Source organism: Canis lupus, chromosome 8, assembly GCF_048164855.1.
Source record: "Canis lupus baileyi chromosome 8, mCanLup2.hap1, whole genome shotgun sequence".
Taxonomy (NCBI): Eukaryota; Metazoa; Chordata; class Mammalia; order Carnivora; family Canidae; genus Canis; species Canis lupus.
In genome coordinates, this window is record NC_132845.1 from 71,733,035 (window position 1) to 71,745,323 (window position 12,289).

Here is a 12,289-nt window from a genome sequence, read left to right on the forward strand (position 1 = left end):
TGGCTCATACAGTCCGTGGCCTTTTATGTCTGGCTCTTTTCGCTTAGCATACTACATTCGAGGTTCAATAACATAGCATATGTCAGTGCTCCGTTCCTGTTTATGGCTGAGTAATATTCCATCACGTGCATCCATCACATTTTGTTATCCATCCACCTGTTGGTGGATATTGGGTCTGTTTCCACCTTTTGGCTGTTGTGAGTAGCGTTGCCATAAACACACACGTGGACGTCTTTGGCAAGTGTCTGTTCCAGTTCTTTGGGATGTGCTCCTAGGAGTTGCTAGGTCATATGGTAATTGTGTTTAACTCATTGAAGAAGTGTCTGCCAAACTCTCTTGGCTAGTCTTGCTCTTTTTCCAAGTGAGCTTAGAACCCGCAAATTTGGTTTCCCAAGAGCTGAAATTTTGTTGGTATTTTTATTGGTATTCTGGTAAATTTATAAAGTAACTTTCAGAAATATGCATTTCTAGCACTTTCCATAGATTATCTTGTTTAGGACTGTTCTAAGGCTCTTGGACACACACTGGGTGACATGGGCACCATTATGATCCCCATTTTTCACTCAGGGAAACTGAGACTAAGAGAGAGTTAAATGGCCCGAGACCACAAAGTGTTGGAGTTTCTTATTCAGAATAGGTCACCCAGAGAGAGGGGGCTGATGTGGGGAGGACTTTGGATCCTAGAGGCCAAGCGTGGCCTTGTTTTCGGGTTCCTGTGGGAGGGCCACCCCCTCACCTACTGTACCCCTTGTCTCTCCCTTCTTCCCTAGGCTTACAGGACAAGCTGAACAAGAGGGATAAGGAGGTGACAGCCTTGAGGTCCCAGACCGAGGTGCTCAGGACCCAAGTAAGTGGTAAGTCTCCCTCCCGCCGGGCAGATGCGGGGGGCGGTCATGCCAGTGGGGCGTGGAGTGGGTGGGTCAGGGTGCTCTGCCTCGAGAAGGCGACGTGGGCCAGTCCCCCTGCACTAGACTTACACCTAAGCAGCAGCGAGCAGGAAGGTGGAGCCCCCACGTCCTCCACGAGATGATCGAGGACCCTAGCTGGCTTCTTCCTCCCGAGCCAGCTCTGTGCTGTCTGTGTTCTGCATTTCTATCCACTTTCTCTCTCTCATCTTGACTTCTTCATAGATCATACAGATCTCGCGTAGGTGCCCCCAGCCCCTTTCTGGAGGAAATGAGGAAATGCCAGGATTTTAGACTTGGGGCCTGGGTGGGGGGATGCCAGCCACAACAGTGAACAAGACACAGAGGACACCAGGATGGGGTGGGGGATGCGGGGTGGGCAGGGGGCCTGGGGAGAAGCATGGGTCTGAATTTGTGATTTTGTGAACTGGCCCTACTTCTTGTCTGCCAGAATGCCAATGGTGGTGTCCATGAGATTGCCCCCCATCCTACGAAATGGTCCCCGCCCCCACTTCTATCCATGTGGCCTAATTGGTCCTGGCAAAGGTCAGTTGACCTCAAACCCCTCCAAGGCTCAGTTGAAGATTTAGCTTTCCCCTGCCCAGGACACCACATAAATGCTTGGGTCCTGTCTCCGGAATGGTAGCCTGCTTCCCCAACATCAGAGGGCCCACGTTGCTGTGCTTGGGGTTGTGGCCTGCTTTGTGTAGCTGTTCTCTTGGTCCCTTGCTGTCTGGCTCTGCAGGACTAGAGACACCACACAGTAAACTGTGTCCCTATGGTCTCCAAGAAAACCAGCTCCCAGCCCAGGCCTTGGGCCCCTGCCCCAGTGGGACAGATTTCCACGGAGGTCTTGACTTCTCTGCTCTCTGTTCTCCCCGCCGCCTGACCCTCAGCACTGGAGACAAAGTGCAAGTCGGGAGAGAAGAAGGTGGATGCCCTCCAGAAGGAGAAACGGCGCTTGGAGGCAGAGCTGGAAGCTGTGTCCCGCAAGACCCACGACGCCTCAGGCCAGCTGGTCCTCATCAGCCAGGAGCTGCTCAGAAAGGAGCGGTGAGTTGACCATGGGTGGTGTGGGCAGCCTGCCTGACCCTAACCCTGCCCCCGACCCTGACCCCACTCCACCTGACATTAACCAGTTGTCCTTGGAGGTAGGGCAGGGGTAGGGCAGGTGGGACAGGTGGCTGGCCTCACCAGTGATCGCCGTGCTCCTCTGCTGAGCTCAGATGAAGCCTCAGAATCCTTCTCAACACAGATCTCCAAGCAGAGCTTATAAAGAAAGACTAGTGGTTCCCAAAAGTCTTAGTCTCTGGGACCCCTTTAAACTCTTCAAACTTATGGAAGATTTCCAAAGAGCTCTCAAAAACTGCAAGAAGCCTGGGGCAGCCCGGGTGGCTCAGCGGTTTGGTGCTGCCTTGGGCCCAGGGCGTGATCCTGGGGTCCTGGGATCGAGTCCCACATTGGGCTCCCTGCATGGAACCTGCTTCTCCCTCTTCCTATGTCTCTGCCTCTCTTTCTCTCTTTGTCTTTCATGAATAAATAAATAAAATCTTAAAACAACAACAACAAAAAAAAAAACTGTAGGGCAGCCCTGGTGGCTCAGCGGTTTAGCGCCGCCTTCAGCCCAGGGCCTGATCCTGGAGACCCAGGATCAAGTCCCACGTTGGGCTCCCTGCGTGGAGCCTGCTTCTCCCTCTGCCTGTGTCTCTGCCTCTCTCTCTCTCTCTCTCTCTCATTAATAAATAAATAAAATCTTTAAAAAAAATAGAAAAAAAAACTGTAACAAGTCAGTTGGTCCCATAAATAATATTCTTTTGATAAAAAGTAACCGTTTTCCAAAACAAAAACTGTTTCAGTTTTCAGTTTCTTTCTTTCAGAAAAGAATGGCATTGTGTTACATTTGTGCAAATTTCTTTTGAATGTCCAGCTTGATAGAGGACAGCAAGATTCTCGCATCTTCCTCTGCATTCAATTTGAATGATTTGAAGTATATAATGAAAATCTGGGCTTACATAGTTATGTAGTTGGAAAAGAGAGGAGTATCTTAATATCCTTTTCATACTTTTTTTTTTTAAGATTTTATTTATTTATTCATGAGAGACAGAGAGGCAGAGACACGGGTAGAAGGAGAAGCTCCCTGTGGGGAGCCTGATGCAGGACTCTATCTGAGGACCCTGGGACCACAACCTGTACCGAAGGCAGATGCTCAACCTCTGAGCCACCCAGGCATCCCTTAAAAATAAAATGTTAAGGACACTTGGGTGGCTTAGTTGGTTAAGTGTCAGACTCAGTTTCGGCTCAGGTCCTGATCTCATGGCTTGTGGGATCCAGCCCCACATTGGGCTCCACACTCAGTGGGAGTCTGCTTGGATATTCTCTCCCTCCCCCCATTCTCCCACTTGTGTTTGCACACGTGCACTCTAAATGAATAAATAAATAAATCTTTTTTAAAAATCTTATTAAAATTTTTTTAAAAAATAGAATATCTTGCTACACAAGGGCTCTTGGGTAAATGGATTTTTTAAACAATTTTTTAAAACGTACTCTATTTTTTTTTTTATCTTTTTGAGAGAGTGAATGAACATGTGCATGAGGGAAGAGGCAGAGGGAGAGGGAGAGAATCTTAAGCAGACTCTACGCTGAGTGCAGAGCCTGATTTGGGGCTCAGTCTCATGACCTTGAGATCATGACCTGAGCTGAAATCAAAAGTTGGATGCTTAACTGACTGAGCCACCCAGGCACTCACATTTTATTTAATTTTTAATTAAAGGCTCTGTTGTCTCTTTTTAAAAACTTAAAAAACATTCTAGAAAAGGCCCAGTCCCCTTAACCATGATCCCATCCCCAAATCCCGACCCCTCTCAGGCTGTCACCAAATGGTTGCATGTTCCATGTTTCCACTGCGGCCCCTCCTGGCACAGGTACTGTTTTGATAGCCAGTGCCCCCCTCAGGGTGGTCAGCCTGTAGGCACCTGGCATATCTCTGGAACATGGGAGCAGAGGGTCAGGGCTAACTAGGTTTTCTGTGTGCCATCTGTCGATCCCCGCCAGGAGCCTGAACGAACTTCGAGTGTTGCTACTGGAGGCCAATCGCCACTCCCCGGGGCCGGAGAGGGACCTCAGCCGTGAGCTCCACAAGGCTGAGTGGAGGATCAAGGAGCAGAAACTCAAGGATGACATCCGGAGCCTGCGAGAAAAGCTGACTGGGCTGGTGCGTAGGCAAGGGGGTAGCCTGGGGGAGGGGGAATGCCAGGGTGGGCGAAGGCCACTCTGGCCATGGAGACTGGAGACCTCCTGGGGTCATCCCAGGGACAGTCAAATCCCAGGACAGGTGCACGATACTGTAGAATCACAGGCACGGTCAGTGATGTAGCTGGTGGAGGGGCCGTGGGCAACCCCTTTGCAGACATCGTGGCTGACCGTGTGGAAGACTTCTGAAGACCCAGTGTCCAGAGCTAGGATGGGCTCCTGCAGGGTGGTGAGCTCCCCATCTAGGGTAGTAATTAACCAGAAACCAGCTCCTTCCTCAGGGTTTTGCAGTGAGGATTCATGCATCAGTTTCAGGAAGGAGATGGGACCTATTGGAGCTCCTTCTAACACTGAGCTTCTAGAGCTGAGGCTCCTCCATCAGGAACAAAAGACGAGAAATGATGGGAGCACAGAATAGAACCGTCCCCACCCATCCCCCTGTGGTCAGCATGGAGGACAACCTTGTGGCCAGCGACCGGGCCTCGTCAATCCAGAGTGTGGACAGGACAGGTTCCGGGAAGACAGCCCTGCTGCTGTGGGAAGCTGCTGCAAAGCCCCTCATTGCCCTCCCAGGCAGCTGGTGGGTTCAGCCACCGCAGGAGACGGGAGAAGGGAGGCCTCACGGGCAGGAGGGCGGCACAAGACTCCTGTAGGGTCAGGGGGTCGGGGTCACTCACTGCACACCCTTCCCGTCCTGGCAGGCCTAGCCAGCAGGCAAGATTCCAGGGCCATTTGCTGCCCCTGTGGCTCTGAGTCTGGGCATAACTCTGGAGAAGACAAGGTCCTGGGGCCCGCAAGGACTTTCAGGTCTTGATTCTCTGAGACTTTCCCAGAGCCTCCTGGGGTGGGGGGCAGTGCCTTTCTGGGTGATCTCCATGGGGCCCAGGCTGGTCGAGTTCATACAGGAAACTTTCCCAGGCAGCCTGTCCTGTGCCCCCCTGCACTGTCCCCAGGGCCACAGGAGAACTAGGGAAGGGCTTGGTGGTTAGACACTCCCTGGAGTGAGGGAGTTTTGGATGGAAGAACAGAGTGGAGCAGAAGGATCTGGAAGCACTGGTGCAGGGGCAGAGCAGAGTAGCTTTGTGTGGGAGCAGGGAGGCTGGCAGGTGCATCTCCAGGGCCGGGATGAGCAGGGAGCAGCTCCAGAAGGAGAGGGGAGGAGGGCTCTGAGGAGGACTTCAGATGTGCTGGAGGGCAAGGGCTCTGGGGGTGTGTGGCTGTGGCTCTGGGGGTGAAGGAACACACATGGACGCAGTGTGGAGGGAGTGGGGCCACAGGAAGGAAAGACAGGAGGTGCTTCTGGATCTCAGGACCTGGAGAATGGGAAGCATCTGCCAGCTGGGATTTCAGGGCAGGGGACCTTCCTGGACACTTAAGTGGGGACCCTCGAGTGAGGGAGGAAGGCCTGACCCGGGGATGAAATGGGCCAGAGGGTGGGCCTAGAGGAGAGCGTGCGTTCTCCCGGCACACACATGCACACATCCGTACATGCGTACACACACACGCTCACGCACATTCTCTTCCTCTCCCCCACCGCTTCCAGGACAAAGAGAAGTCCCTGTCGGACCAGAGGCGCTACTCTCTCATTGACCCATCCTCGGCCCCCGAGCTCCTGCGGCTGCAGCACCAGCTCATGAGCACAGAAGACGCGCTGCGGGACGCGCTGGACCAGGCTCAGCAGGTGGAGAAGCTCATGGAGGCCATGAGGAGCTGCCCCGACAAGTCCCAGGTGAGCCGTGGGCCAGGGCTGGGCTGGCCAGGGGGCGAGCCATGGGGTGCTCGCTGTCCTCGGGAAGCGTGGCCCTGTCCTGGGAACCCTGGTCTGGATGGGGAGGTTCAGCCCCGTCCTCTGGGGGTCCCAGCCCAGGGGGGCACATGGCTTGATCCTGAAGAGCTCAGATTCAGCTGGGGATGCAGCCTTGCCCTGAGAGCCTTGGTCCCTTGGGGCCCAGGAACCCCTATTCTGAAGAGCCTCTGATGGTTCCACGGGGGAGGCCCGGCCCTCCAGTGGCCACAGCGGGAACTGCCGCCTGGTGACCCTCGCTCAGCCCCTGCCCGGGACTCTTTAACAGGCCATCAGCAATTCCAGTTCCGCAAACGGCATCCACCAGCAAGACAAGGGCCATAAGCAAGAGGTAAGGGATGCCCTGGCCCCCCGGGGGACACCCTGCCACACCCACGGCCCTCCCACACCCTGGGACCACGGCTGACCTCCCCATAGAAAAAAATCCTGAAAAGCCACCTAAATCACAGAGGTGCATTGTGCCAGAGGCTCTGCAGTGGGGTCTCACGTGCTGGGATCCCAGGGAGGTCACACTCAATTCAGCCATCATCTGCTCTTTTAGCTTTCTTTCTTTCTTGCTTTCTTTCTTTCTTTCTTTCTTTCTTTCTTTCTTTCTTTCTTTCAAGATTTTATTTATTTATTCATGAGAGACACGGAGAGCGAGAGAGGCAGAGACACAGGCAGAGGGAGAAGCAGGCCCCATGCAGGGAGCCCGATGTGGGACTTGATCCTGGGACTCCAGGATCACGACCTGGGCCGAAGGCAGGTGCTAAACCGCTGAGCCACCCAGGGATCCCTGTCTTTTAGCCTTGTTTCTTTTTCAAAACCTTTTATAATAAAAGTTTTTAGGTTTCCTATTAGGAAACTTTTGGGGGGAAAACCCAAAATAGAAGATACTCAAAGAGATGACCAAGATTGGCTTTTTTTTTTTAAGATTTTATTTATTTGACAGAGTGAGTGGGAGAGCACAAGCAGGGGGATGAGACAGGCAGAGGGAGAGGTAGAAGCAGACTCCCCGCTGATCCAGAAGCCCAATGTGGGGCTCGATCCCAGGACCCCGGGATTGTGACCTGAGCTGAAGGCAGACTCTCAACCACTGAGCCACCCAGGCGCTCCCCATGCTCCTTTTTTTTAAGCAAAGATTCCTCATTTGGGGTTTGGCTAATGGTTCCTTGTGATTTGAGCCAGGTTATGCATTTCAGGCTAGAATACATCCTCAATGTTGTGTCCTTCTCTGGGCCTCACAGCTTGAGGGACATGATGTCCACCTGCCCTCACTCCTGATGTGAATTTTGATCACCTGGTCAAGATGTTGTCTGATTTCTCCACTGTACAGTGACTGGTTTTTTCCTAACAAGCAGTCTGTGGAGAGAGACTTTATGATCCCATGAATACCCTGCGCCTCCCCAAAGCACACCCTGGATTGAGCATCTGTTGATGACTCTTGCCTGAGCAGTCTTCACTGTGATGACCGTGATGACTGTAAAGTAGCACCTCCTGCAGCATCTTGATGGAATAGGTGGCATAGTCCATATTCAAGATTCTCTCCTAGTTGTTTTACAGAATATATTTTTTAAAGATTTTATTTATTTATTCATGAGAGACACAGAAAGAGAGAGAGGCAGAGACACAGGCAGAGGGAGAAGCAGGCTCCATGCAGGGAGCCCGACGTGGGACTCGATCCTGGGTCTCCAGGATCAGGCTCTGGGCTGAAGGCGGTGCTAAACCGCTGAGCCACCTGGGCTGCCCAGAATATTTTATTTTTATCCTATTTTATTTTTTATTTTTATTTTTAAGGTTTTATTTATTTATTTGAGAGAGAGTGAGAGAGCACAAGCAAGGGGAGGGGCAGAGGGGGAGGAGAAGCAGACTCCCTGCTGAGCAGGGAGCCCAATGCAGGACTCGATCCCATGACCCCGGGATCATAACCTGAGCTAAGGCAATCATTTAACCACCTGAGCCACCCAGCACCCCAAATTTTAATTTATTTAAGTAGGCCCCATGCCAGGGGCACCTGGGTGGCTCAGCGGTTGAGCATCTGCCTGCAGCTCAGGTTGTGATCCTGGGGTCCTGGGATCGAGTCCCACGTCGGGCTCCCTGCAGGGAGCCTGCTTCTCCCTCTGCTGATGTCTCTGCTTCTCTCTGTGTTTCTCATGAATGAATAAATAAAATCTTAAAAAAAAAAAAAAAAAAAGTAGGCCCCATGGCCAGTGTGTAGCCCAGCTTGGGGCTTGAACTCAGGACCCTAAGATCATGACCTGAGCTGAAATCAAGAGTCAGAGGTTTCACTGACTGCACCCCCCAGGCGCCCCTTGACTGTCATGTTCTAACATGTCCCACCCCACAGTTAACCCCAGGAGTCACCCACAGTGTGACAGGCACCCACTTGACTCCCAGTGCCAGCCTGATGAAGTGACAGGAATCCAGCACCGGCTCTGTCCCTGGCTGGCCATGTGACCTGCACGAGTGAGGCTGGAACATGGGAAGGCACGCAGGTCCTTCCATCTGGGACAGTGGAGCCCCTGGCCCCCATGCTCCCTTAGAGGCAGGAGAACCTTGGCTGCCAACTCTGCCAGGAGCCAGGCCTGTGGGTAAGAGGCAGAGAGAGAGAGTTGGGGGGGGGGGGGACCCTACACCAGACCTGCCAACAGCGGAGATGGGTGATGTTCATACTTTGTGTGGCTCTGTCCCTCCAATAACCCTGCAAGGCGCATGGGCTCATCCCAGTTTACAGACATGAAAACTGAGGCCAGGAGTCTCCACTCCAGTTTTCATTGCCTTGGATCCGGCCTCCACACAGGCGCCCCGTGCTCTTTGTAAAACCCATCTGCTCTCGCCTCTTCCCTTCACCTGCTCCCACCCCGCCTCTTGTCTTACCAAGCCCCCCAAACATGGCAAGAGAAACTTTTCTGCCCCAAGACCTTTGCATATGCTGTTTCAGCTACCCGGCACAGGCATACAGCCCACCCACCCCCTTTCCTATGACACCCCCATCCCCACCCCTCCTGGAGACACCTGCTAATCAAGCTCTTCCTCTCTCCAGGAGAAGCACTGACCCTGAGGGATCCCATGGAGCGGCCCCGTCCACACCAGAGCCCCTGCAGCCTGCCCCGGTGGCGCCCCCTCCAGGCAGGGGCCAGGACTGTCACTTTGGAGACAAGAACAGTGTTTGTAACAATAACGTGCCCACTGCCTCGGACAATCCCCCATCCCTGACCCACCTGCCGGACCAGGAGGCTTCCTCAAGCACGACCTTCCACAGAGAGCGGTACAGTCCTGGCCTGGCCCCCGGGACCTTTGGCCTGGACACCCCGGATACCCCAGCAGTTTCCAGAGTTTGTTGAGGGGGAGGCCGAGGGGATCTGGCCAGGCCCCCTCTCCCCAGAAGGAGCTGCCTTGCGGACCATCTTGGCACCCCGGGCATGTCCCTGCCTCCCTTTCTTCTCTTCCTTCTCCCGGGTTCCCCTTTGACCCCAGAGAGCCACGTCCCGGGAAAGAGTCCAAGGAGGCCCAGCTAGGCACCAGGGAGGGGAGTCCAGTCCTCGGGAGCCAGGTGGGGCCCCCTTTTCTGCAGCCACTTCCAGGCTAGGTGGTGTCCAGGCTTCTTGTCCCCACAGACAGTGGTACAAGCCCCCCACCCCCAGCCCATCTACCTAGTAAGGCCCAGATTCAAGTTGTTGGGCGGCAAGGTCCTTCCCCTCCTCGACCCCCCAGCACCAACTCATATGCATAGCTCCAAGCTGCAGGCCAGAGGGTCACCACCAAGGCCAGGAGCCACAGTATTAGGAGAGTTTGGAAGCCCCTCCCCTCGCCCCTGCCATGGGCCTGGCTCGAAGCTGGGGCAGGGCGGCTACCGGGGAGCCCAGGGCTCTAGGCAGGTCTTGACTGGGCAGTAACGTGGTGTCCCCTGGGCTGACCAGATGTTCCAAAACTGGGCCTCTTGTTTGTCCACACACCCACGCAGGCTCTGACACAGACACCCACTGACTTTGGCATCCACACAGTGGGTCACACACACACACGGGGCCCTGTGGGTGGGGTGTTTGCGGCCAGCCATGCTCTCGGGCCACATAAGATGCACAGGCCTGGGTGCCCAGAACACATGCCCTTAGGACCGAGCCCCCAGCCTAGCAGTGCCGTGCCCACACACACTGCTCACGTTCCTGTGTACACACCCAGGTACACGTGGGCAAGTGTTCAGGACGTGTGTGCCATGCACATCCATCAGAACGCACATGTACCAACAGCCCCCTCGCTTCCCAGGCACCTGCCCAGAACTCTGTAAGCCTTGTCCCCCTGTAGCCAAGAAAAGAGCCCAAGGGACATTGGTGATAAGAAACATCTAACCACCTCTCCCCTCTGCCCCTTGAGCCCCGCTGAGTTCCTCCAGGCCTGTGTGTGGTGGGAAAAGCCAATACAAAAGCCTCTAGAGCTGGAGGACCCATAGGTCATTGTCTCGTGCCTCAGCGTCCCCACGGAGGGCCTGCCTCCACCTCCCCCAGCTCAGGGAGAGTTTTCACTCGGGGCCCTCCCCTGCCAGGGCCTTAAGGGGGAAGCCTGTTGTCCCACGGAGGCGTTCCAGAAGCACGTCAGGAAGGGTATGGCATCTGTGCCTTGGGTGGCTCCTGGGTGCTCCTTGGCACAGGTGTGTATGGCTCCCATCCTTGCCCAAACGCAGCCCATCCTGGAGGGGCAGCCAGTTTGTCCCATCAGTCCCCACTCCCCACTGGCTTCTGGTAGCTCTCGCATGCGGTTTTATTAACAACAGTCTAGAAGCGATGCTTTAGTGGCCTAACCCGGAGTTAAATACTACTCTTTCCAGCAAAATCCGGCAGCTCACCCCGCCTACAAGAGGCACTGATTAGTCTACTAACAGCCAAAGGCCCACACAGGAGGGGCTGAGCCCCCCAGGGCGGCTGGCAGGTGTCAGGTGGAAAGAAACCATTTGCTTGTGAGCGTCTCCACCTGCCGGTGTAGGCTCAGCCATGCCCCATCCCCAAGCCCTCCCGCACCCTTGTTCTCCCTAAAGTGGAATTGTTGAAGTGTGGCGAGTCCGTGCTCGAGACAATAAAGCTTGTGACTGACGTCCAGGACCCGAGCTGTCTGCTTTTCTCTGTGGGCGTGCCAGGAGTGAGTCTCATCCTATTAGTTGCCAGCTAATTCCTACTCAGTTGTGAATGGCTGATGCCTCAGAGAGCCTGGCATTAAGAGGTCCAGGAAAAAAAAAAAAAAAAAAAGAGGTCCAGGAGATTGGGACCTGGCCTTGTCCAAGGAGCAGGAACCCAGCAGGGATGGGCCGAGGACCAGAGACAGTGGGCAGCAGGGGGCAGGCTCAGCAAGGCTGCCAGAGAGCGCTGGGGATTTGGACTCGACTCTGTTAGAAGTATGAGGGAGCCCCTAGGAAAAGGTAAAAATCTCCCTGATGGGCAGAAGAACTAACATGAGTTCCCTGAGTTCAGCTAGAACACAGAGAACCTCAGAGAGCGAATTCTATCTCCTGCAGCCAGCTTTCCAGAGATCGAGTGAACAGTCAAGGTTTTGGGAGCTCCAAGGTCATTTTATAGGCCTTGCACTTGACGCCGCCGCCCTGGGAGACTATGCAAACCTCTCGAGGTTAACAGGAGGTTAACAGCTGAACGTGTCTGGAAGCTTTGCGCTGGCTCCCAGGCGCTGCGTCAGCAGAGAAGGAGGAAGCAGGGGGAACTGTCCTTGGGTGAAGAGTTTGAGGAAAGGGCTGTGTGCACAGGTGCGGCCAGGGCTAAGGGACCCCCAGGGACTCCGTGGAAACCATCGCAAAGCAGCTGTGGCTGGAACTGCAGCTGTCCAGAGGATCCCACCCCAGGTGGGAAGATGCTGGAAAGTGATGCCCCCAGCTCTCCGGCCTTCCTCCGGCTGCCCCTCCCCAAGCCTGAACCCAACCCGGAGCCGAGCATAGCAGCCTATTGCAGGGCGAGAGGCCGGCCCCTGGGCACACACAGCCCCGATGGAGGGGGTGCAGATGGGCCTGGAGGTGGCAACAAATAGGAAGCAATCGGCAGTATCCATCACAATAATGTGCTGGATAGATTTCTACAGCCCCCTGGTTTTGGCTTCGGCCGCCTCGAGTGTTCTTGGGCTCTGTCCTTCCAGAACCGACCTTACCCACCCAGCATTTTGAAATTCAAAGAGCTTCTGCAAACAAGATGCTTTCCTCTCCAGGCTTATCAAACACTACTGTGATTTCTGGTTTTTTTTCATTGCCCCCCAGGCCCAGTCACAGAAATGGGGTGGTGGCTGCGGGCGCTAAATGTATCACCCTGCCCCGGGGAGGGTGTGGAGTTGGGGGAGCATTTCTTTGACTGGTTTAGCCTTC

General features: G+C 54.5%; 1 protein-coding gene across 3 annotated transcripts in view; it reads left to right on the forward strand.

The window, feature by feature from the left end:
• The window catches only part of CLIP2 (CAP-Gly domain containing linker protein 2), a 72,099-nt gene extending 61,072 nt beyond the window's left edge, over positions 1-11,027 (forward strand). Inside the window, exons 13-18 of one of the 3 annotated variants that reach the window (XM_072837501.1) lie at positions 771-854; positions 1,802-1,958; positions 3,957-4,116; positions 5,698-5,883; positions 6,227-6,289; positions 8,981-11,027. In XM_072837501.1, the coding sequence (XP_072693602.1) occupies positions 771-854; positions 1,802-1,958; positions 3,957-4,116; positions 5,698-5,883; positions 6,227-6,289; positions 8,981-8,992 (662 nt within the window). In that variant the 3' untranslated portion in view covers positions 8,993-11,027. The remainder of the gene's footprint in view (positions 1-770; positions 855-1,801; positions 1,959-3,956; positions 4,117-5,697; positions 5,884-6,226; positions 6,290-8,980) is intronic. The other 2 variants (XM_072837503.1, XM_072837502.1) reach the window with 2 other exon arrangements.
• Positions 11,028-12,289: the final 1,262 nt, after the last annotated feature.